The sequence below is a fragment of the Scyliorhinus canicula genome, chromosome 2 (genome assembly GCF_902713615.1).
Source record: "Scyliorhinus canicula chromosome 2, sScyCan1.1, whole genome shotgun sequence".
Taxonomy (NCBI): Eukaryota; Metazoa; Chordata; class Chondrichthyes; order Carcharhiniformes; family Scyliorhinidae; genus Scyliorhinus; species Scyliorhinus canicula.
The window spans coordinates 206,934,852-206,961,900 of record NC_052147.1 but is presented as its reverse complement, the minus strand read 5'-3'; the positions used below and the strand labels follow the sequence as shown (position 1 = coordinate 206,961,900).

Here is a 27,049-nt window from a genome sequence, read left to right as displayed (position 1 = left end):
GGACCCGTCCTCCAGTCCCTTCTCGTCCGCCTCCACCTCCTCAAATGAGGTCGCATGTCCTTCCTCGTCCTCTTCCAGCATGTCACCCCACTGCTGTGCCAGATTGTGGAGGGCATAGCAGACTAACACAAAGCAGGAAACCCTCCGGGAGATGTACCATAAGGCCTCGCCAGAACAGTCTAGGCATCGGAACCGTATCTTGAGCAGCCCGATACACTGCTTAATGACAGCACGGGTGGCAGCGTGGGCCTCATTATAACGGGTCTCCAAATTGGCATAATTATCCATGACCTCAGTGGATATCCCTTGTCCCCCATGAGCCAACCCGCCATCCGAGGGTGGTCCGTGAAGACCCCGGGGATTTCCAAGAGCCCCAGGATGTAGCTGTCATGCACACTCCCTGGGAAGCATGCACACATGTGCATGATCCTCAGGTGGTGGTCGTACATGATCTGAACATTCAGGGAGTGTAACCCATTCCTGTTAATATAGGGCACTCCTTAATGCCCTGGTGCACACAGGGCAACATGCATGCCATCTATGGCCCCCTGGACTTGGGACATGCCAGCGATGGCGACAAAACCTGTAGCTCGGGTGGGCCTGGTCTTGGTCAAAGATGATTTAGTCTGATGACAAGACATACAGAGCATCAGTCATCTCCTGGATGCCACACAAGTCCCGCTCGGGTCCTGGATCAATCCAGTGGCATAGAAGTTTTGTGTTGCAATGACCTTCACTGCCACCGGAATCAGGTGTCCCCCTCTTCCATGGGCTGCCATGTTTGCGAGGTGGCACAAGTACCGCACTGTCTCCCTACAGAGATGGAGTCTTCTGCAGCATATGCTGTCCGTCAGCTCATGGAAGGACCAACGACTCCCATACACCCTGGCATGTCGCTGGCCTCCACTTATGGCCCCCCTCCTCAGCCTGATGGGTGGCTGTGTCTTCAGGGTGTGTGGCAGCCCCCTGCACATGTGGTGCCGCCTCCAGCTTGCGTTAGTTTTGCTGCTATCTTCGGCATCTACCGCCTTGGCTGCTGCAAGCATAGCAAGGACAACCTGTATGGGATCCATACCCGTGAACATTTTTGTATCTGGAAAGAATTGGAGGGAGACTGACAAGCAGTTACATCTTCCATCCCGGGGCCCTCAAATCCCCCAGGCCTCCCTCACCCTTAGCATGAGCGTCCCGCCTTCTCTCAAAGAGTGCCATCCAACGAATCAATTACTTTGGTAAACCCCTCTTTGCACACTCACCCCCAGCCAGATCAGGAGCCCCTAGACCCCAGACTTCTGCCAGCAACATTAGGGAGCTTGTGCTCAGCTATCCTCCATTCATCCACACACTTACCCTTTAGCCGCGAAGGTGTCCTCAGTGGTGGATCACTGCTCTTTACTGTTTGATTGTTGGCAGCTGCCTCTCTGGTGTTGATGCTCCGAGAGTGCAGGCATCAAAGGTTGCTGGACATCCAGGCTGCTAATTATCCTCTCAGACATGGCACCTGTTCCTTTGAGGAGGCACTTGAGAGTTCAGCAGCATGAACAAGGCTAATTCCTCATTTGAAATAGCCCTCAGCCGCGAATTGACTTTCATGAGAAAAGCGGCAGCCGGGCTCTGCCCTGGAGAGTTTGGTAGGACAGACCGACTGTAGCTGTGATTGCCCCTGTTATGGATCTGCAAAATATTTAAAGATAGCTTGATGGCCTCACAAATGCAAATCTCCCCCAGGGGGCGACCCCGGTCCTGCTCCTGGTCCAGGACCTCGCCCAAAAATGGTGACGGTCATTAAACTGAATTTACATTCATTCCAATCTAAACTGCGATCCCCCTGAGGGATGTCTCTGACCACTGGGGTAGCAGCTCCAATGCCCTGGAGCTGCATGCCAGTAAATGGAATGGGTTACTCACCTCCTCGTTTCCCTTCGGTTCGGCAGCTTCATGTTTTTGTAAAGGAGTTCTAAACGGCGCTCACTGACTTCTTTCTGGGGAGTCGGGTGACTCCTGGGAGACTGTTGCATTCGACTTCAATCTCGCTCATGAGATTGGAATGAATGCAAATTCAGCTTAATGACTGTCTCCATTTTTGGGCGAGATCTGGAACTCACCATCGGGATCGGGCTGGGTGAATTCGCCCGGCGCAAACCTTGATTTGCCCGGTACACCCGGATCGGTGCCGGGTGCGACGAGGTGGGAAAGGTATGCTGTGCGTCTGTAGTCATAACCAGTTATATATTCAACCAGTGGATATTACTCACAGTTAATGAAATAGTGAGAGTAAACAGCAGAGGCATTTTTGCTGCATGTTGCAGCCAATTGTTAGAGAAGTCTGGGGCAGAATCTTCCCAAAACCTGTCAGTGTCAGTTTCAGTCTGAAAACCTTGCGTGTATCACTCCAGCTGCACAGCCGCGTTTTCGCTCCAGATTTTCTGGCAATCAGTGCACAGAGAATCTGGGGGCATGGTTTGCGCCATTCCTCTGGTAGGACAGGGCCTGCGAGAGCCAGCAAGGCCGGCTTAACAGAGACCAGAGTGCCGTCTTTAAAGGAAGTCCCAATCAGCTCCTCCCACCCCAACGACCACACAAGCATCGGGGCACTCCCTTGGCAGGCATCATACCAACACCCCCCTCTCTCTTACAGGCATCGGGGTGCTCCCCCCCACACTTAAGAGAAAAGGGGGAACCCCCAATGGGGCTGCCAGGCCATGTCCCTCACTACCCGGTCGCTATACTTCGTTGTGCGCCCCCTGTATGGCCATCATGACCTGTTTTCATGATTTGCACCAGCGTGATGTCACGTTGGCTGGGTGGGACGATGTGAAAGTAGAGGCGTTAAGACCTATAATAAGATCAGTCTTTCAGCCTTCCTGGACATGAACCTGATAGCATCATTTGGGGGGGGGGGGGGGTGTTTAGATATCAAACCAAAATCCCACCAGCGCAAATCCCATTTTGGGCCTCTTGCAAGATTTCGTGGCCAATTTAGGATTTGTGCCCATGGCTAGTGAGGTCACTATATTGCAGCCCTGTATTCAATAAGAGTTAATAGCCTCAGCTTCCTGGCTTCATCACTGAGTGAGATAAACTGAACTTTCCTCCTCTCAAGACAGTTGTCACCTGCTTTATGTAGCAGTGCATTGCAAACTCACTACTTAGACGCTACACTAACAAAGTGTCAGAAAATTTAGCATTGCTGTTACTTTATCATGTACTGTGAACACTCTCCTTGTTCTTTATGGGCCCTGAAGCTTATCCTGTAGGAGAATGCAACACTATTTATGGGCAAACCAAAGCTTTCAGAGACGCTATTCAAGGTTTGGAATGTGGGTGACTATAGACTACAGTCACAGAAGATTGCTGTGAAGGCGTGGCTCTTTATTGGTGTTGCAAGGTGGACCTGATTCACTTGCCTACTGTTTCAGATGCTTGCTCTTCATCTTCATACACAAAATACATAATTGAATGCCTTCAGGGAATCCATTTTGAAACCTTGGGAGATGTTTCTTAAAAATCAGGCAGTGTTGTGGTAAACCATGTTATTGCATTATATGGATTGTATTGTATTGTGCATGCCTGGGTTTGTCCAGGCTGGCTCCGTATGTGGCTCCTCCCCTCGGGCTTCTGTATAAAGGTGGCAAGTCTCCGCCTCCGGACCCAGTTTGGGTCCAGAGGCAGGAGGCTTGCTGTTTAGTGTATTAAAGCCTCAGTTACGTTCATCACTCGTCGTGTGTTATTGATGGCATATCAAGTGTACAATACCCCAAAAATCAAATGTGAAGCTCCTGGAGTGAAACTCGAAATGACCAAAAGAGAGGATTATAGCATGAAGAGGTTTTGAGAGACAACAGATTGGATTTGTTTCCTGTGGACAGGTTTGTAATGTGGTGCAACTTTCATAAGAAATAGTAGCAGAATTAGGCCATTCGGCCCATCGGGCCTGCTCCATCATTCAATCAAGGCTGATATGTTTTGCATCCCCATTCTCCTGCCTTCTCCTCACAATCCCTGATCCCCTAATTAATCACAAACCTATCTATCTGTGTATTAAAGACAATCAGTGATTTGGCCTTCCCAATCTTCTGCGGCAATGAGTCACACAGATTCACCACCCTCTGGCTGAAGAAATTCCTCTTCATTTCTGTTTTAAAGGATCGCCCCTTCAGTGTGCGGCTGTACCCTCGGGTTCTAGTTTTTCTTACTAGTGGAAACACCCTCTCCATGTTCACCTTTTTCTAGGCCTCTCAGTATTCTGTAAGTAACTTTTGTAACTTCCACCTTGCTCATGAATCCAATGTTAACCTCTTCATGTTTCCCGGATAGATCTCGTTAGTTATGCAGAACAGAATGGCCAATCTGGCTTGTTCAGCAGGAAAAAGACTTGCATTTATATGGAGCCTTTCACAACTACATGGCTGCAAATTTGCATACAGCATTTTCCACACAAACAGCATTGTAAGAACAAGAACAAACAAAGAAAATTACAGCACAGGAACAGGCCCTTCGGCCCTCCCAGCCTGCGCCGATCCAGATCCTTTATCTAAACCTGTCACCTATTTTCCAAGGATCTACTTCCCTCTGTTCCCCGCCCGTTCATATATCTGTCTAGATGCATCTTAAATGATGCTATCATGCCCGCCTCTACCACCTCCGCTGGCAAAGCGTTCCAGGCACCCACCACCCTCTGCGTAAAAAACTTCCCACACACATCTTCCTTAAACTTTCCCCCTCTCACCTTGAAATCGTGACCCCTTGTAATTGACCCCTTGTAATTGACCCCACTCTTGGAAAAAGCTTGTTGCTATCCACCCTGTCCATACCTCTCATAATTTTGTAGACCTCAATCAGGTCCCCCCTCAACCTCTGTCTTTCCAACAAAAACAATCCTAATCTACTCAACCTTTCTTCATAGCTAGCACCCTCCATACCAGGCAACATCCTGGTGAACCTCCTCTGCACTCTCTCTAAAGCATCCACATCCTTCTGGTAATGTGGTGACCAGAACTGCACGCAGTATTCCAAATGTGGCCTAACCAAAGTCATATACAACTGTAACATGACCTGCCAACTCTTGTACTCAATACCCCGTCCAATGAAGGCAAGCATGCTGTATGCCTTCTTGACCACTCTATCGACCTGCGTTGCCACCTTCACAGTACAATGGACCTGAACTCCCAGATCTCTCTGTACATCAATTTCCCACAGGACTCTTCCATTGACCGTATAGTCCGCTCTTGAATTAGATCTTCCAAAATGCATCACCTCGCATTTGCCTGGATTGAACTCCATCTGCCATTTCTCTGCCCAACTCTCCAATCTATCTATATTTTTATGTATTCTCTGACAGTCCGCCTCGCTATCTGCAACTCCACCAATCTTAGTATCATCTGCAAACTTGCTAATCAGACCACCTATACCTTCCTCCAGATCATTTATGTATATCACAAACAACAGTGGTCCGAGCACGGATCCCTGTGGAACACCACTAGTCACCTTTCTCCATTTTGAGACACTCCCTTCCACTACTACTCTCTGTCTCCTGTTGCCCAGCCAGTTCTTTATCCATCTAGCTAGTACACCCTGAAACCCATACGACTTCACTTTTTCCATCAACCTGCTATGGGAAACTTTATCAAACGCCTTACTGAAGTCCATGTATATATCGACAGCCCTTCCCTCATCAATTAACTTTGTCACTTCCTCAAAGAATTCTATTAGGTTTGTAAGACATGACCTTCCCTGCACAAAACCATGCTGCCTATCACTGATAAGTCTATTTTCTTCCAAATGTGAATAGATCCTATCCCTCAGTACCTTCTCCAACAGTTTGCCTACCACGGACGTCAAGCTCACAGATCTATAATTCCCTGGATTGTCCCGGCTACCCTTCTTAAACAAAGGGACAACATTAGCAATTCTCCAGTCCTCCAGGACCTCACCCGTGCTCAAGGATGCTGCAAAGATATCTGTTAAGGCCCCAGCTATTACGTCCCTCGCTTCCCTCAGTAACCTGGGATAAACCCCATCCGGACCTGGGGACTTGTCCACCTTAGTGCCTTTTAGAATACCCAAAACTTCCACCTTCCTTATGCCGACTTGACCTAGAGTAAACATCGATCCCCAGCCTCAACATCGGTCATGTCCCTCTCCTTGGTGAATACCGATGCAAAGTACTCATTAAGAATCTCACCCATTTCCTCTCACACCACGCATAAATTCCCTCTTTTGTCTTTGAGTGGGCCAATCCTTTCTCTAGTTACCCTCTTGCTCCTTATATACGAATAAAAGGCTTTGGGATTTTCCTTAACCCTGTTAGCCAAAGATATTTCATGACTCCTTTTAGCCCTCTTTATTTTGCATTTGAGATTTGTCCTACTTTCCCGATATTCCTTCAAAGCTTCATCAGTTTTAAGTCGCCTAGATCTTATGTATGCTTACATTTTCATCTTAGCTAGTCTCACAATTCCACACGTCACCATGGTTCCCTAATCATGCCATTTCTATCTCTCATTTTCACAGGGACATGTCTGTCCTGCACTCTAATCAACCTTTCCTTAAAAGACTTCCACATTTCAAATGTGGATTTACCCTTAAACAGCTGCTTCCAATCCACATTCCCGAGCTCCTGCCGAATTTTTTTATACTTGGCCTTTCCCCAATTCAGCACTCTTCCTTTAGGACCACTCTCGTCTTTGTCCATGAGTATTCTAAAACTTACGGAATTGTGATCGCTATTCCCAAAGTAATCACCGACTGAAACTTCAACCACCTGGCCGGGATCATTCCCCAATATGGCCCCTTCCCGAGTTGGACTATTTACATACTACTCCTGGATGCTCCATACAAATTCTGTTCCATCTACGCCTCCAACTCTACAAGAGTCCCATTCAATGCTGGGGAAGTTAAAATCTCCCATCACGACCACCCTATTCCTTCTACAGTTTTCTATAATCTGTCTACATATTTGTACCTCTACTTCACGCTCGCTTCTGGGAGGCATGTAGTAAAGTCCCAACAATGTTACTGCACCCTTCCTATTTCTTAGCTCTACCCATATTGCCTCAGTGCTCGTATCCTCCATCGTGCCCTCCTTAATCACAGCTGTGATATCATCTCTAACCAGTAATGCAACTCCTCCACCCCTTTTACCTCCCTCTCTATCCCTCCTGGGATATTTAGTTGCCAGTCTTGCCCTTCCCTCAACCAAGTCTCAGTAATACCAATAACATCATATTCCCAGGTACTAATCCAAGCCCTAAGTTCATCTGCCTTACCTGCTACACTTCTCGCATTAAAACAAATGCACCTCAGACCATCTGTCCATTTGCGTTCATCATCTCTTCCCTGTCTACTCTTCCCCTTAGTCACATTGAGTTTATTATCTAGTGCCTTACTGGCTTTAGTTGCTGCCTCTTTACTGTCCTCTAACTTCCTAAGCTGGTTCCCATCCCCCTGCCACATTAGTTTAAAACCTCCCCAACAGACTGTCTGGCATCTTTGACTTTGTCTATATATATGTTTCTGGAACATACCTCTTCATTCACCTGAGGAAGGAGCAGTGCTCCGAAAGCTAGTGTTTGAAACAAACCTGTTGGACTTTAACCTGGTGTTGTAAGACTTCTTACTGTGCTCACCCCAGTCCAACGCTGGCATCTCCACATCAAACAGTATTGTGATCATGATTAGATCATTTGTTTTTATGATGTTGATAGAGAGATCCATATTGGCTATGACACTGGCCATAACTCACCTGCTCTTCGTCAAAACTTTCCATAGGATCTTTTATATCCACCTTAGACAGGGCATTGATTTAACATCTCATTCAAAGATGGCACTTCTGACAATGCAACAGTCTCTCAGTCCTGCATCGGAATATCAGCTCCGATTTTTGTGCTCAAGCACCAGAATGAGACACTCTTTGACCTCAAGAGGCAAGAATGCTGCCAACTGAGCCATAACAAGGGGATGGTAATGCAGCTGATTAAAGGACATACAAGCAACAGTGGCAAGGCGGCCATGTGGAGATGGCTAGCAGTTGCGATGTAACACAAGCTGTTGACTCACTATTATTTTTTTTTCTCTATTTGTTCATGGGATGTGGGCATCGCATTATTGTGGGTCGGAAGTCACATGTAGGCCAGACCAGATAAGGACAACAGATTTCCTTCCCTAAAGGACATTAGTGAACCAGATGGGTTTTGACGACTATCGATGGTCCAGATTTCTATTGAGTTCAGATTCCAACATCTGCCCTGGTGGAATTTGAACCCGGGTCCCCAGAGCATTACCCTGGGTCTCTGGATTACTAGTCCAGTGACAATACGATTACATCTCTGCCTCCCCTCTATGTTATACGTGGCACAAAAATGAAGATCTACTTCACCATTGTAGAAGGTGGTAAGAGAGATAAGTATCCTCCAGTCTACACACGCGGGTGTCTGTCATGTGCTGTCTTCTCTTCCAAGCAAAGAGAAAAAGGACATGAATGAAGAATTTCAAAGATTTGCGTCATCAATGCTCTTAGTTCAGCAATCATGCCTTCTGTTGGCAGCTTGATGTTTGATACTCACTACATTTACTGGGTCACAGAGCAAATACACTGACAGGGCAGCAATACAAATGTGCCTGCCTAAATATGACATAACTGTACATTTGGAAAGTACATGAACAGGCGTTGCTATCATGCATTCTGCTTTTGAGATACTCCAATTAAGGTCAGGCGGTAAGCATGGCAACTCACAATAGATTCCACCCTTTATAATTTCCAATTTAGTGAGTTGAGAAGAAAATCAGTTGGCTCCCTTTATGCACACAAAATATTACATACTCAGGTGTTACAGATGAAACCTACTCCATTATTTGTTAATATCCAGCATCTTTGCAGTCTGCATCAGTTGGGATATTTTCATTACATCTATTCAATAGTCTATTTTAAATTTGGGGCATGGCATCCAAACACAATTTGACACAACTTACTGGTAATCCAGGTTCACCAATCCCGGGTGGGCCAACAGGCCCTGGTCTTCCTATGAAACCAATATTACCCTAAACAAAGAAAGATGAATTAAACACAGAACAACATTTATTTTGTACTTACTTCTTGACAAATCTTGTTTATTCCTCTTAACAATATAATTGCTTCTTGTTGAGGTGAAGGAATAGAGAATTGGTCTACATTCAATGCATTATACTTTGGAGCTTTAAACATGTTATAAATCTTTGTTATTACACTTGACGAAATAACAGCTCAAGCGTTTCCTGCACGGCAGGAGTGCTCCTCCTTTACACTCTTAGGTATTGAATCCAGATTGACATATATCTTGGCTTTTTCACCCTTAACCCGACCCAATTTTTAGTGGAAGATGGCTTTATACCTCCTTCATTCATCTTGAAGGTCGGCGTCAGATATTTTGAAGATTCCCAGACAGCTGAACCTAATTGTCTATAATCAGTATCTTCCCACAGACTGGGTCTATGTCCTTCAATGACAATCAAAGGCAGATGGGCTTCTGCCCTCTTGTAGGCCACTGGGGTCTTGGCTGCTCAAAGAATCTTCAAAATCACCCTGGTGTACACCGAAAGCTTGGCTGCAGCATTCTTCAAGCTTAAAGACGGTGTTCCTGCACGTAGATATTGGAAGGTCTGCTTGCCCACTGCGGTCACTGATGCCCCAGCGTGACTTTCATTTTAAGGGGTCTACCATTAACCTCAAGACGATTTAGGTGACATAACTCTAAGATTCAGGGTGGGAGATATAGGAGGGACGTCCGAGATAGTTTCTTTACTCAGAGAGTAAAGGTGTGGTTAGGGTGTGGAATGGACTGCCTGCTGTGATAGTGGAATCAGACACTTTAGGAACTTTCAAGCGGTTATGGATAGGCACATGGAGCATACCAGAATGACAGGGAGTGGGATAGCTTGATCTTGGTTTCGGACAAGGCTCGGCACAACATCGAGGGCCGAAAGGCCTGTTCTGTGCTGTACTGTTCTATGTTCAATCAGATCCTTCTTATTCAACTGGACTGAATTCAATTCAAGCGTGGCATTGCATGTTCATCTTCAGAGCTCTTCTCCACTATGTTCAGTGGCATTGTGGATTGCTGCTGCTGTTTTTTTTTTGCTTTGGCACACTTTGCCTCGAGAGGGAATGTGCTTGAATGTGCCCTCTTTGGTTGCAACTGCAGCATATATACTCCTATATATGGCAGGTCACCCGAGGATGGACTTCCCACAACAATAGCAGTCCACCTCGGATTTGGTTTGATGCCCCGATTTCTTCCCACTCTTTGGGTTCCGATCCTGTCCCAAGGATCGTGTCTGGATATGAACTGTATCTTTTGATCCCGTTGCAAACCTCACGATCGCGCGTCTCCATATTTTGTTAATTTCCTTTTCAGCCACTCTTGAGGCTCAGTGGTGCCTCTTTTGGTGCACTCTGTTGCCTGAGTTACCTTGATAATTTTTTCCAAAGTAATTATGGTCTCCACCAGAAGCTTCTTCTGGATATTAAAGGTTATGGATCCCACAAAACAGCTGGTCATGCAACATGTCACTAAGCACGGTCCAGAACTCTCAGTACTCAGCCAGATGATGAAGTATGTTTATGAAGAGTGAGACAGACTCTACATGGTCCCTCACTGCAGAGTTAAACTTATAATGTTGGAGGATAATCAAGGGGCTAGATTCTCCGAATTTGAGGCAATGTCCCGACACCGGCGTGGGAACGGTGGTGTTTTACGACAGAAAAAATGGTGTAAAACGGCCACCAACTATCCGTTTGACTGGAGGCTAACATCCGGGGAGCATAGAGCACCCGGCTCTAGCTGCCGATACAGACGGAGAATTGACAGGTCCGTGGCCACGCATTTGCACACAGCGGCCTGCAGCGGTCACGCCATGCAACATGGCACCGGCTGCCCGAGGACCCGGCCTGCAAAATAGTGCCACACTTGGCCGGCTCACGAACCCGGACCACCCCCCAATAGTGCCCCCCAGCCCCTGCCAAAGTACCCCCTGCCCCCGGATCGGCCCTCCCCCGTGCTGGACTGAGTCTGCAGCCGCCACGCTGGGGTCTCGATGGATGAGACCACACGTGACCGCGCCTTCAGGAACTCGGCCAGTCGGGGGCGGATAATCAGATGGTGGGCCTCAGGCAATGTCCTGAGGCTGTCGATACGGTCAAAGGTCTTCATGTCAGGTGCCTCCAGGGACATGAGGCTTCTAATCAAATTATATTTCAGGCCTGCAAACTGTTAGAAGTATCCTCTTCTGCTTGTCCTCGCCTGTGATCTCATTTACAGTAAAGAAGAAATGGAGCCATTTGATGTATTGATTCCATGACTCAACCCCTTGGTCACATGGGTCTAGTTTTCCAATGATAGGCATTCCCACTCACAGTTTAAATGATTCAGACTCTTGCTGGAGCTTCTCTACTTTCTCAACTGTTCATTCCTTCCCCCTGCTCAATTCATGATGACTGTCAGATCAAAAACTTTTAGCTTGTTTCCAATGTGGTGATTCGAGACATATACTGGAGGCTCCATTAATAAACAAAGGGAATATTGATGAAAGGCAAAGCCAGTCAGATAACAGGCAAAGAACACTATATAATAGATCTTTACACTTCAGCTCCCTGGTCCACACTGCCCGGGCTGCTGCTCCTGGGGCCCCACGCAAACTCCCCACTGACTGGGATTCATACGCTCCTGCGTGATTGGCCCTGAGCCGGTCACGTGGTCAGTGGAGTCTACCCCCTGAAAGGAGCCATGCTACCGCACAAGCCTTTCACCAACAGGAGCAGTTTCTCCCTATTTACTCTGTTTACTTTGCTCATTATTGTGAACATCTCTATCAAATCTCCTTCTAATCTTCTCCCAAGGAGAACATCTGTAGCTTCTCCCCTCTAACCTAGTAACTGAATTCGCTCATCCCTGGAACCATCCTTGTAAACCTTTCTGTACCCTCTCCAAAGCGTTCTGATCCTTCCTCAAGTGCAGTGCCCAGAATTGGACATGACCCCCTGCTCCAAGAGCCATTGAAATCTCAGTTCACATCAACGGATCCAGAAGTTCCCGAGAGTGTAATGGGCTTGAAAATTCTGGCTAATATTGAAGTTGAGGCCGATCCAGTTAAGCTTCATTAAGGTTCATCATAATTTCTTACTTTGGCTCTATTTGAAAATGTGGATGCCGATCCAAAAACCAAGAAAACGCGAAGAAATACGGATCTTGCTCCCTGCTTAGTAAATACTAATTCCAGTGCATGTATAAGTTTTGCTTCAGTGACCTGTCAAGGTGTAGTTAAAAACCTAATTCATCACCTTGGGACCTGGATAGCCAATTCCAGTTTCACCAATTAGTCCTGGTGGCCCAGAAACTCCACGTTCACCCTAATAAAACAGAAGGCATTTGATTATTTTCTGAAGCAAGATGTCTTGATTAGCATCAGATGAATTCTGAATTTTTTTTTAAAATTAAGAGCTGAATACTAAATTGTCTGTTACAGTGCTATGATTTACACTTAATGGTGTTGCAAACTTTTTCTCGTGACAGAAAATGTACAGTGACAATCAGCAATTCTAATTTTGTGACCGGAAACAAAATATGGGACAAATATAATTATGCAAATTATAACCATATATTATAGAAGGGAAAATACAGGATAGATTTGTTAAACTTGTTAGGGTAGCATGGTAGCACAAGTGGATAGATTTGTGGCTTCACAGCGCCAGGGTCCCAGGTTCGATTCCCCGCTGGGTCACTGTCTGTGTGGAATCTGCAAGTTCTCCCCGTGTCTGTGTGGGTTTCTTCCAGGTGCTCTGGTTTCCTCCCACAGTCCAAAGACATGCAGGATAGGTGGATTAGCCATGATAAATTGCCCTTAGTGACCAAAAAGGTTAGGAGGGGTTATTGGATTACGAGGATAGGGTGGAAGTGAGGGCTTAAGTGGGTCGGTGCAGACTCGATGGGCCGAATGGCCCCCTTCTGCACTGTATGTTCTATGTTCTTAAACTGTACCAGTGAGATCCAGAAATCTACAAGGTTAACCAAAGAATTGTGCAACCTAGGGGGAGGGAGGGAAAGACAGAAGGAAGTTGGGAAAGCCACAAAACAGGAGAAGAGGTGAGGGTGGTAGTATACAAGGGAGGGGGCAAGGGGAGTGGGACAGAAGGGACCATAGGCCAAGCTAGAGGGCGGTGAACTGTATGTAGGGTTAATTAAAGGAAGGACGGTTTTGGGGGACATTTTCTGATACTGGATTACGATATAAATTATAGGTAGCTCTGTAACTATATTTGTGCTCCTATATTACTTTTGAACAGTTCTGATGAGACAAAAGATACTCATTGGCTTAGATGACTGTTTAGAAGAGGCAATTTGTAGAAAGATAGTGTATACTTTCTACAAAAAGACACAAAATGGCTAAACTAGCCACTTTCCTGAACAACAAGTTACAAACTGTGTAAACTACTTCATGAGAACCAAGCGTGGGTACTTATAGGGAGTATCTCAACAGCTGCTGAACAAGGAATGCAATGTAGCCATAATAGATCAAGGACCCCAGCTGTAGACAGGACATATCCTTGTGTTAGTTTTGAATGACTTCTGTATGAAGTTAGGGGCGGGTAAGACAACACCCACTTTAACCATATATGTGTGATAACTGGGATGCTAAGAAAATTGATTGACTGCATGTAATGAATTGTGACGTGAATATAGTTGATTGATTGTATGTAAATGAGAATACAACTAATTCCGCCCCTTAAATCTGTATATTAGCCCGTGCGGGCCTTAGCTCAAATGAGAAAGAGTGCTGTCAGAAAGGCTGCAGAGCCTCAGGCCTTTCTCCCAGAATTCTGATATAATAAACTGCTTCTTTACTCATCCTCAGGCCTTCATGTGAATATTTTCACCTCTAACAGACAGGATAAACCTTTCTGTACAATAAAGTAAATTAACGCGGTTAAGGAAAATCTGGATGTATTTATACACAATTGTTTATAAATATGGAAAATGCCCAATAAAAGATTTTTAAAAAAGTAATCTACAAGAGTAGTTCACAGTGACAGCATATCGAGTAGACTTTCTGTAATATTCCCAGGTATGCTCATTCACTTCATTTTTCAGCATTTCCAGGCCGATTAGTGCCTCTGTAGAGAGCAAGTTGGCATGTAAGCACAAGAGAGGATATATTTCAACTTACAGGCAGCTGACCAGTAAACCTTCTTTATGAGGACTGAACATTTCCATACATAGGCCTTAGGAATTGCCACTAGTGGGCAGCACTCTCCAAATGGATACTCCGACTCCCAACTTACTGATTATCGGCTGGTGCAGTACTGTGCAACTTGAATGTTGTATTTAAATCCAAGGGAAGGCAATCAGAGTGATGGGGTGGATTGTGCAGGGCATCAGTGTATATGTGGGTTCCTGAGACACACTCCTGCTCCTCCTGGCCCCACAAAAAACAACTTTTCCATTTACCTTTTGGTTCTTTATCTTTATTGCCAGGTGTTACCGAGTTGAACATCTATAGCACACACACAGCATCCAGCAGGCCCTCTAAATTGCACTGGGATCCTATTAACATCTTATGACCCGAGAATCTCAATTTGTATTAATTAATGAGGCTCCAATTTGATTCAGCAGGTACCTAAACCGCCCTGCATAAGATTAGAGTTAAATTGGTGACAGAGTTGGAACAGACGGAGTTAAAGTTTCCTCTCAAGTGTAGTAGATCAAATGCAACAGCAATAAGGAACTTCTGCTTATTAATTGTATATTAATTTGCTGGGTGAGTGAGTTCAAGTGGTAGGTATTAACTGTGTATCCACCTGTGCCTTTGTATTAGCAGAAAACTGAAACTATGGTGACCAAATCTTAAAGTAACTGATATATCATGTGTGTCTTTGTCAATAAAAGATTGACAAATAAAGACTAATTTTAACCTTAACCGTCTGGCTATTCTTTGTAATAAAGGTGTCATTAAAATGTATACAGCAATATTGGAAGGCTGAAATTTATTCAAGGGAATTGAAAGAATGCTTATGATGGAAGGAGGTCTAGACAAAGAGGTAGGAGAGGCCTTCATTTTGCAGTGACTCTTGTAGAATCTTCCAGATGATGTGCAGCATAGGAAAGTTTATTTATTTGGGACAGAGCGATATTTTCCTCAAAGCTGTCTAGTCTGCCTGGCAGGAGAACACACAAATTAATCTCCTCTCCCATTATAATAATAACAATCGCTTCAATGAAGTCACTGTGAAAAGCCCCTAGTTGCCACATTCCGGCACCTGTTTAGGGAGGCTGGTGTGGGAATTGAACTCGCGCTGCTGCCTTGTTCTGCATTGCAAGCCAGCCGTTTTGTCCACTGTGCTAAACCAGCCCCTTACAACAAGCCTAGTTTGTAAAGCCAAAGTGAGTACATAAAGGAATTAAAATTTGTTTAAATTCATAAAACCCAACTACCTTCCCACATCTTACCTCTTGTCCTCTCATACTCTTCCTCTCAGCACCTGGGTGCCAGTGGAACTCATAATTGTAAAGATCAACTTCTCCAAATGCCATTTACACTCACCAGCAATTCTCATGTCTCACTTTGCCTGGCACCAAAGCTACTGCTCGTCTTCAAGGCCAGTTCAAGGAACAAGCACTGCTGCCTCACAGCACCAGGGGTCCCAGGTTTGATCTCGACCTTGGTGACTGTGTGGAGTTTGCACTTTCACCCCATGCCTGCGTGGGTTTCCTCCGCGTGCTCCACTTTCCTCCCGAAGTCCAAAGATGTGTAGGTTAGGTGGATTGACTATGATTAATGCATAGGTAGGGTGCTCTTTTGGAGGGTCTGTGCAGACTGGATAGGCTGAATGGCCTCCTTCTGCACTGTAGGGATTCTATAGATAAGACTCCAGCAATTCTCACCGTCACGGGATGCATGCCACCGTACCAGCCTCCCCGGACAGGCGCCGGAATGTGGCGACTAGGGGCTTTTCACAGTAACTTCATTAAAGCCTACTCGTGACAATAACCGATTTTCATTCATTTCATTTCAATAGCTATCACACAGGCCTGTAACATTTCTTCTTTCCCAATGAAGGAAAAGCTAGCCTACACATAACACCAGAGAAATCGCACTGAGGGATGATCATGAGGACACTTTCCAAATTCTGCAGAGCCTGAAAGAAAAAGTGTGTGTGTGAAGTTAGAGGCAAGTTCACAGAAGTTGGTGTAGGCGGGATAAAACTAATCTTTCTGGTTTAGACAAAAACAGTCCAGAAGTTTTAGGTTACAAGGTTGTTGGCAGGGATCACTGGAGAACGTTCCTGGCAAGTGTACGGGTGGCCGGGGTCTCAAGAGTGCAACAGCAAGGAGGGATGGAGAGATTGCAAGGGGTGGAGATCATGGAGAAAAGACTGAAGGAAGGGAGAGATCACAGGGTGTCTGAAGATTGGTCGGGTTTCACATGTCTGTCTGAGGGTGTTACCTCATGAGTTCACTTTGAAGATGTTCCACGGCTGCTACACTTGCTCCAGCTTTATTTAAGACAGGCACTGTGACCATGTCACAAAGCAATACAACTTCTGAAAAAGTGTGAATGCTCCTCGAGAATGCCTCAATACAGAGAGATGTAATTTGAGAATTTCTATTCACACAGCACTGTGTCAGCACCTGCACCGCTCTGGACCCTGATTTCCAGAAAAGAATTGGGGGTGCCGAGAGACTAGAATTTCAACCAGTCTTGAAGTTGGGAGGAGGTCTTGTGGCATAGTGGGTAGTGCCCCTGCCTCTGCCCTAGAAGCTCCAAGTTCAAGTCCTTGCTGGCCAAGGAAGGTCTATCCAAAATGTGACCACAACAGGTTGACCCCTGTTCCTTCCAACACAACGCAGGTGGTAAGAGCAAGGGAAATTCCTAGTCAGCCATGCGATGGAAAGAAAGTTGGAGTCTCCACCATCACTATCTATAGCTCCAGATTACAATATGCATATAAAAGTGCATGTTGCCACAGCAACTTGGATTCACTGAATGATCTGTAATACAGCCACCATCTGAATTGGGTTCAATCCCACTGTGCTGCCAAGACAACCATTTTCTATAACATTTAAATAAAGTTGATCAGTTTCACTTACACCAAGGACTGTAATAATTCAGTTCATTTATGTTTTACCTTAAGATGTTTCAGCGAAATGCAAACACTTTGCACATTGTACTTGGCAATGCTTGAAAAAGCCTGGTAAAGCTGATAGTTAGAAACATTGATGTATGAATTCCAGACCTGAAGGCAGATGCTAATCTTATACTTGCCAAAAATTTCAAATCCCTCCGGACAATGCTAGCTTAATTTATAAAGTGTCAATTTTAACATTCATATGAAATGTACATACTACTTAAAATGTTCTACATGTAGGAGATCAAAAAAAATGACAACATAAAAAGAGCCTCAGACATCTCTCATCACCTATAAAGTATAAATCATTGCATTTTTTAAGGGAAAAGGAGGCACCTACATTTTTATTTGAAAAATGATGGAGACGAACTTCTGGTGAAGTGACACGCATGATTGATATCCAGCAGTTTAAAACAGTTTCACTGATGTTTATCTGAACTGATCTTTATCAATTGAATCCTTTCAAAGAATCCCAAATATTTAATTATATTAAAACTGCTGTGATGCCAGGTCCTACAATCTTCAAGTGCTGAGTTAGTGATAATGCATTTATACACCAATTTGTTTTTGTATTCGTGTTAATGCCAATGCAGGTTTATGCCTGTTTTTGGCAAAATTGAATCACTCCCCTTGCAGTTCCTTCATTTTTAAAAAAATCATTCATGGGATGGCTGGGCCAGCATTTATAGCCCATCCCTAATTGCCCTTAAACTGAGTGGCTTGAAGGCCCTTGAAGGGTCAACCATATTGCTGTGGGTCTGGAGTCACATATAGACCAGACCAGGTAAGGACAGCAGATTTATGGATTTCTACGACAATCAGAGGTTTTTAATTCCAGATTTTTTTTTAAAATTCAAATTTCACCATCTGCAGTGGTGAGATTCAAACTCAGGTCCCACGATCATTACCCTGGATCTCTGGATTACTAGCCCAGTGACAGTACCACTATACCATCGCCACCCCATGCCTCGTCAAGTCTATCTAATAGCTACAAGTGTGTCAATTTTGATTTTAGTCCTTCTTCATCGATTGAAATACATGGGGCGCGAATCTCCGAAAAGTAGAGAAACAGCCGACGCCGGAGTGAAACCCGGAGTGTTTCACTCCAGCGCCGGAGGCCGCTCCTCGCCCCCTATTCTCTCCACCCCCCCTAGGGGGCTAGGAGCGGCGTTACGCAAATCTCGGGCGCCGGGCCTTGACGCTTGCGTTAAAGCAGCGCGCCGAGAATGACGCGGCCGGCGGCGCCTAAGTGACATCAGCCGCGCAAGTGCATGTTGGCCAGCTCCAAGCCGCGCATGCACGGTTGCCGTCTTCCCCTCCGCTGCCCCGCAAGACATAAGCGGCTTGATCTTGCGGGGTGGCGGAGGGAAAAGAGTGCGTCTCTTAGAGACGCCGGCCCGACGATCGGTGGGCACTGATCACGGGCCAGACATCTGATGAGCACGCCCGTGGTGCTCGATCCTCTCTCCGCCCCCAACAGGCCCCACACTTACCTGTCGCGCGATGTTCACGCCGGCAGCGACCAGGTGTGGTTGCCACCAGTGTGAACTGGTCGGGGTGGTCAGGCCGCTCGGCTCATCCGGGCCGGAGAATCGCCGGTCGCCGGGAAAAACGGCGAGCATAGATTCTCCGAGCGGCATGTCGCAAAACACTACACGCCATTTTGGGGAGGGTGGGAGAATCGAGGGGGGTGCCAGAGCGGCGTGCCGTGATTCACCCGGCCCTCCCGCGATTCTCCCCCCCGGCGTTGGGAGCGGAGAATCGCGGCCTTGGCGTTCCTGTCTGCCCGAGATCAAATGGATTTCCAAAGATCAAAAGAGGCTGTTTCCTCTTCTGTGCTAAGCAGATCTTTTCCCTGAAATCATTCTTTGTGCTTTTCAAACTTTAAGCCCTGGACAACGAGAAATAATTTCCTAGAAGCTCACAAGGCACCTATTTTGCAATCCATGATAACAATTATTTTCTTACTGTTACTCTCCAACTCTCTCATTGCCTCTACTATATTAAAAATGCTGCTGTCCCTTTGAACATGTTTTTCTGGCTCCTTCTGTACTCCAATACCTACCATGCATGGTTTGAACATCTCCACCAGCCCACATCGAGACTGGTCTCCTATTCCAACTCATCTGTTCCCAAAACATCAATTTGCTTTCCTCACCCGCCTTTTTTCCTTCAGCAATTTCAGGTTTCTGAAATCGAAGCTGGATTCCACTTCTTCACTGCCTCATGATTTACTTCCATTTTTAAAACTTTTTTCAAACTCAGTGGCACCCTGCTCAGTGAATTTTATGACGTGGAGATGCCGGCGTTGGACTGGGGTGAGCACAGTAAAAAATCTTACAACACCAGGTTAAAGTCTAACATGTTTGTTTCAAGCACTAACTTTCGGAACACTGCTCCTTCCTCAGGTGAATGCTTCCTCCGTGAATGTTTACTGCTCATTCACCTGAGGAAGGAGCAGTGCTCCAAAAGCTAGTGATAGAAACAAACATGTTGGACTTTAACCTGGTGTTGCAAGACTTCTTACTGCGAGTTTTAGCCCTCCATTTTGGTGTCTTAATGAAGAATAATTGTTTTAAAGTTGCCTTAATCATAGAATCATAGAAGTTACAGTGCAGAATGAGGCCATTCGGCCCATCGAGCATGCACTGGTCCTTGGAAAGAGCACCCAAATTAAGCCCACACCTCCACCCTATCCTCGTAACCCAGTTACCCCACCTAACCTTTTTGACACTAAGGGGCAATTTAGCATGGCCAATCCACCTAGCCTGCGCATCTTTGGACTGTGGGAGGAAACTGGAGCACCCGGAGGAAACCCATGCAGACACAGGGAGAAAGTGCAAACTCCACACAGTCACCTGAGGCTGAAATTGAACCTGGGACCCGGGAGCTGTGAGGTAGCAGTGCTAGCCACTGTGCCGGCCATCTTTTTCCATGAGAGTATGTTGTGGCATGACACTGACTTACACTACGATGAATGAAGCCTGAGTAATCTGGTGCCAGCTTTTAATTCATTTTCAATATTCAAGAAAAATACATTTGTACCCAGTGCTGAATAACCAGCTTTGCACATAATTGTACTCTGAAATAAATTGGGTAAGTAGTCTCTAATTGGCATACTTTATTAAGGATATATTGTTAAATGCAAAAAAGAAGTGGGGAAAGGAACAAAAATGATAGCATCAGAGAAAATAGTCTAGCCAGATTCTGCCACTGTAGCTCCAGGCAACAGAACATGATAAATGTTCTTTAAAAAGCATCAATAACACATCGACAGGCCCAACAACCCTTTGGGAAGGAAATTAGACCTCGTTGTGCCATTTTGTTGTTTTCTATTATTATTTCAGATTTACAGGCTCTGCAATACTTTATTTCTTTATTGGCAAATATCGCTCCGTCATGTCTTCAGATTATTTACAATTACACACACTTGTCTAACAGAAGTGTGGACTGGAAATTTCCAGGAAATCTGACAGTCTAGATCAGTGTAATAACAATGCAAGTAACAGAACAAACACACTGGGGGTGATTTTACGTCCACGTTCTCTGCGAACACAAACAGCGAGGTGGGCGCAAAACCTCCCGAGACCCAGCAAACAGGATTCTTGCCGGCGAGACCACATTTTCAGATTTTCCCCTCCCCTCGTCGGTGACATAACAAGGCTCCCACCCAGAAAGGCCTGGAACCTCATTTCAATACATTTTAATATGATTTGTGGGTTTCCCTGCCATATGGTCCCCCCACATTTACAATTCCCTCCTCGCCGATGTGATGTTACATCAGTGAGGTTTACAACAGTATTTAAAAACATGGAGCTGTTGAAAGAAATCTGCCAGACACACACATGTGGCCTGACATGGCCACCTGGCATAGTGGGGAGGGTGGGGAGGGCTTGCCCTGGTGCTTGTGTAGGGAGGGTAGTTGAGGCAGATTGGGGCACCTCTCCTGATCTCGGTGACGCCGACATCGCCCCCCCTACCGCCAACGTTACGGTATCAGACGCCTGCAGCATTTATTTGCTCTAAGTGCTGCATTGTTGGGCAAGAAAACCAGTGTGCAGCCCCCCGGCTAGCACTTGAATAAATTTCGGAAAATTTCATCCACCGGGGATAATCTTGGCCAAACATTTCCAGCCCCCCTCGCCCGCTCCCCAGGCAGGTTCCCCTGCGGCGGGGCGAGTGTGCCATTGTAAACTCCGTTTACATCAGCAGGACTGAAAGATCCTGCCAGCATGATGGTCTGGAAAAATCCATCCCTTGACTTTGAGTGAAAGCATATAATGTGACATCGATGTGACTCCTGCTGCAAATATTTTTCTATTCAACAAAAACCAAGTCAAATGTATCATTAAAGCACTATCACTGGTTTTACAATGCGACCTGAAATGGAGCAACTTTTATCCTCTTTACAACATCGGATAGCCCTCAGTAACAGGTTGATGTGGCCAGTGCTCTGAAATGCAAACTCCTATTTTCTCCACAAAACCCCAAATTCTCAACAGATTGAACTACTACTAAACCAGCTTTTGTCGGACCATCTCCTAAAGATATACTCATTCAGTGAGTGTGGTGATAACCACTATAGATATGCATGCTTGCAGTCGGGGGATGTATGGCTGTACCTGTAATACAGGTTCCTCCGGTAAGCCCCTGCCGGCTAGCTCCGCCCACAGGGAGCTTGTGTATAAACATGCGTGTGAGTCACTCAGACTCTAGTCTACAGTTGCAGCCGGAGGAATAGTATCACACAGCAATAAAGCCTCGATTGTACTTGTCTCTCGTCTTTGAGTGCAATTGTTAGCGCCACAGTTTATTGCTGTATGATGCTATTCCTCCGGCTGCAACTGTAGCCAGCAGCCAGCACCAACACCGCCAGCACCTGCACTGACGTCGCCACCACAGCTACGCCGATCACAGCGGAACGTTCGACCGCCGGTTCGGCTCAACCTGTAACCTGCTAACCGGATGGACTCTTGGTTTTCTTTGTTTGAACCCTTTTGTACATATTTCATCCTTTGTATTACAGTTACACGTCACCCCCGCCGGACTCATTTTTACAGGGGGTGAATGTGGTGATAACCACCGTAGATATGCATACTTGCAGTCGGGGGATGTATGGCTGTACCTGTAATACAGGTTCCTCCGGTAAGCCCATGCCGGCTAGCTCCGCCCACAGGGAGCTTGTGTATAAATATGCGTGTGAGTCACTCAGACTCTAGTCTACAGTTGCAGACGGAGCAATAGCATCACACAGCAATAAAGCCTCGATTGTACTTGTCTCTCGTCTTTGAGTGCAATTGTTAGCGCCACAGTGAGAAAACACAAGACCCTATTTCCTTTTCTTATTCCCTCGCATTGGCATACTGTTCCACGGACAATGCAATTACTTTTTAAAATATTTTTTATTCTCATTTTTCATATTTTCTCCCAAATTTACACCCAACAATAAACAATAATCAGTAATGAATGTAATGTCAATCGCCATATCGATAACAACGATCCCATCCTCCCACCAAACCCCAGACATTAGCAGGCATGATAACATAAACAAATGACAAAAAGGAATCAGGAATCACCCATAATCACCATTAACATATACAGTCCCCCTCCCCCCAACCCTCCCAGCACGCCCCCCACAATGTCCGATGTGATCCAATTCTCGAAAGTGCAGAATGAATAACGCCCATGAATTGTAGAACCCCTCTATCCTTCCACTCAGTTCAAATTTGACCTTTTCAAGCATCAAGAATTCCAGCAGGTCCCCCTGCCACGCCAGGACACAGGGTGGAGAGGTTGATCTCCACCCTAACAGGATCCGCCTTCGGGCGATCAACAAGGCGAAGGTTACAACATCTGCCTCTGCGCCAGTTTCCAACCCCGGCTGGTCCAAACCCCAAATATAGTCTCCCGAGGGCCCGGGTCCAGTTTCATGTGCACCACTTTAGAGATTACCCTAAACACTTCCTTCCAGTAATCCTCCAGCTTTGGAAAGGACCAAAACATATGAATCTGGTATGCTGCCCCCCCACCCCGCAACATTCCCACGCATCTTCTACCCCTTCAAAGAGGACAATGCAATTGGATTAAAGTCTCATTATTCACATGAATGGTATCCGCAGGCAATTGAAGTGCAACAGATGGTATAGGGAGAAATAGTGAACCCTGATCCTGTGAGCACTCAACAGCTACAATAGATGCATTTTCTAAACCTCCATAACTATCAGCAATGAAGCACAGGCTGACATTTTCCATTTCTCTAAATTATAGCACTGAGGTTAATTGTAGTGGTCAATACCCCAGACAACACAGCTAATAGCAGGCTGGCGAATGAAGCTGGGTACTTTATCATCTGTAAGGCTAGGCTCTGTATTGGCCAGTTTGTTTACGAACTGAGTCACCGGGAGTGTGTTGGGATGTCTGCATTCAAATATTAGTTCAGTATCTGCATCATTGGAGAAAGAATGGAAAATAGTATGCTCAATTTTCTTTCAATCCCAGGAATCGTAAAGATGGATCAATTTTGAATACCAATAGTGTTTTAATTGAGAGCCTGTCACTCTCTGAAATTTCCTCAGCGGTTCTTTTCGTCAGCTACTGCACTAACTGATGTGGCCAATCGGAAAATCTACATGAAAATTTCTAGTAACGGTCTCAAACAACAGAGGACAAAACAAAATTGTGATGGCAGAGTTAGGGAATTCAAAAACTTTCACCTGACCAGTGGCACATGTCCATTCCCATTCAAACTCTAATCTTGGAATACTGCTACCAGTATTTAATTACCAGCAACCGATTAAAGGGATCAGTGTCTGTTTGAGAAAGCAGAACAAGTCAACCTAATACAGAGTCAGACTGGAGGAAATGCTAGATTCTGTGGTGCAGCAGTAGAAGTTTGGCAGAGGTATGTGGAGGATCAAAGGGTACCAGCACACATATATCAGACAAAAATTTTTAAACAATACATGGAAAAGATTAACATAATTATAAAAGCATTCTTCAGCGCAGCACGGTGACGCAGTGGGTTAGCCCTGCAGCCTCATGGCGCCGAGGTCCCAGTTTCGATCCCGGCTCTGGGTCACTGTCCGTATGGAATTTGCACATTCTTCCCGTGTTTGCGAGGTTTCACCCCCACAACCCAAAGATGTGCAGGCTAGGTGGATTGGCCATGCTAAATTGCCCCTTAATTGGAAAAAATGAATTGGGTACACCAAATTTTTAAAAAATGAAAGCATTCTTCAGTACCATAAGATATTGATTCAACGGTGAAAAAAGATGTCCTGTGTCAAGTACTACAAATGAGTCTGCACTCCAGAAACTTTGACTGGTGGCAAAGTGGTTAGCACTGCTGCCTCACAATGCCAGGGATCCAGGTTCAATTCTGGCCTTGGCTGTTTGTTGGAGTTTGCACGTTCTCCCCGTGTCTGCGTGGGGTTTCTCGGGTGCCCTGGTTTCCTCCCACAATGCAAAGATGTGCAGGTTAGGTGGATTTGCCACGCTAAATTGGGATTTGCAGGCCAGGTGGGGTTACGGGGATAGGGTGGGGGAGTGGGTCTAGCTAAGGTGCTCTTTCAGAGGCCGGTGCAGATTCTTTGGGCCAAATGGCCGTCTTCTGTACTGTAGGCATTCTATGACCTTTCAACCTCACAGAATTGTTACAGCGCTCAGGGAGGCTATTTGGGCCATTATGTCTGCACCAACTTTCCAAACGAACCTTACGACTCAGTGCTGTTGCCCTGCACGATTGTCTACTTGAATGCCTCGATGAACCTGCCTCCACTACATTTCCAGGTTGTGCATTCCAGATCCAAACCACTCGTGTGAAAATATTTTTTCTCACATCACATTTGCAACTCACTTTAAACCTGTGCCGTTTGTTCTTGATCCTTTTACAGGCGGAAACAATTTCTCCCTATCTACTCTGTCCATCCCCCTCATGATTTTGAAATCCTCTATCAAATCTCCTCTTAGCCTTCTTCTCTCCAAGGAGAACAGCCTCAACCTCACCAATTTGTACATAGTACTCCAGCTGACGTCTATGCAGTGTTTTGTATAAATTCAGCTTAACCTCCTTGCTCTTGAACTCTGTGCCGCAATAAATCAAGCCCAGAATACTATATAATAATAATCATCTTTATTTTCAGAAGTAGGCTTACATTAACACTGCAATGAAGTTACTGTGAAAACTCCTAGTCACCACATTCTGGCGCCTGTTCGGATCCATGGAGGGAGAATTCAGAATGTCCAAATGACCTAACAGCACGTCTTTCAGGACTTGTGGGAGGAAACCGGAGCACCCGGAGGAAACCCACGCAGGCACGAGGAGAACGTGCAGACTCCACACAGGCAGTGACCCAAGCAGGAATCAAACCTGGGTCCCTGGAGCTGTGAAGCAACAGTGTTAACCACTGTGCTACTGTGCTGTCCTACTATAATACCCACCTCAAACGTATACTTTATTAACTGCTCTCTCCACCTGTCCTGCCACCTTCAATATTTATGCACACATACACTCAGGTCCCTCTGCTCCTGGACCACGTTTAGAATTTTACGCCTTGTCATACATCATCTCTGCATGTTCTTCCCACCGAACTGCATCACCTGACACCTCTCTGCACTGAACTTTATCTCCCACCTCCTGCCCACTCACCAACTTGTCTATGCCCTTTTGAAGTACCACACTGTCCTCTTCACAGTTGATGTACTCAAATTTTGTAGCATCCGCAAACTTTGAAATTGCTGCCTGCTCAACAAGATCTAGATCATTAATATATATCAGGGAAAGGACGGGTCCTAATACCAAGATGTTGCACATAAATTATGCAAAACACTCAAACAACCAACCATGTTTCCGTATTTTGGATCTTTTCCTTGTTAGCTCTTTTCAGACAGTAAACAAATGACAACAATATAGCTGCAGTCCTAATCAGATTCTTCAATAAAACTGTAAAGTTACATAATAAAAATGGGCAATGCTGAAGGCAAAAATGAAATTATTTACCTTACAATGAATTCAGGCTTTGGCAGAAGGCCGATGCTGATAACATGAACTGAGCTTCATTTTTCATGCTTTCTTTGTGTTTTAATTGACAAAATCTAAAATAAAATTACCTTCTTTCCTTGAAAACCTGCACTTCCTTGGTCCCCAGGGGATCCAGGATAACCCTAAAATGTAACAAAATAAACAGAAAGCATATTATGAATGTTAGTGCAACATAATGCAGAATTTGTTTCAAATTGTTCCATGGAATTGAGAAATGAAATGAAATCAAAATCGCTTATTGTCACGACTCACAGTGAAGTTACTGTGGAAAGCCCCTAGTCGCCACGTTCCGGCGCCTGTTCGGGGAGGCTGTTACAGGAATCGAACCGTGCTGCTGGCCTGCTTGGTCTGTTTTCAAAGCCAGCGATTTAGCCCTGTGCTAAACAGCCCCGCATATTTACTTATTAAATGATTAGTATATAATTCATGTCACAAGTTGAAAAAGCATCAAACAAGTCTCACATCAGATCATCAGATGTTTTACGCAATGCCAATTTCAAAAATGGTCTAATAGTTAAATAGGAACAGACTTCCTCTGAGTGACACTCCGTGTCAGATTGCCACTCTGATAGACACCAACACCCACCGACACCCCCCCCATCCCGAGACTTTTCTGCCCCCACACGAGCATCCAACCCCTGCCAATTCTCCTGCAGCCCCCAGCCCTCCCTCCACCCCCTCTCCCTTCAATCCCCTCTTCCTTCAACCGTCCTTTCATCGCCCACTCCCTTCAACCCTACCCCCACCACCATTCCTCCACACACCTCCTCCCGCCACTGTGAACCATGAATGTGGCTAATGATGCCCTCTCGGTTTCTCCTCAGGAAAAGCTCTCCCACAATCGTCGGGAGAGG

General features: G+C 45.7%; 1 protein-coding gene across 1 annotated transcript in view; it reads right to left on the bottom strand.

Moving 5' to 3' along the window:
- col28a2a (collagen, type XXVIII, alpha 2a) overlaps positions 1 to 27,049 on the bottom strand; it is a 193,380-nt gene that overhangs the window by 104,495 nt on the left and 61,836 nt on the right. The window contains exons 11-13 of the mRNA XM_038789427.1: positions 26,264 to 26,317; positions 12,314 to 12,382; positions 8,971 to 9,039 (exon numbers count right to left, since the gene is read on the bottom strand). Coding sequence (XP_038645355.1) covers positions 8,971 to 9,039; positions 12,314 to 12,382; positions 26,264 to 26,317 — 192 coding nt within the window. The remainder of the gene's footprint in view (positions 1 to 8,970; positions 9,040 to 12,313; positions 12,383 to 26,263; positions 26,318 to 27,049) is intronic.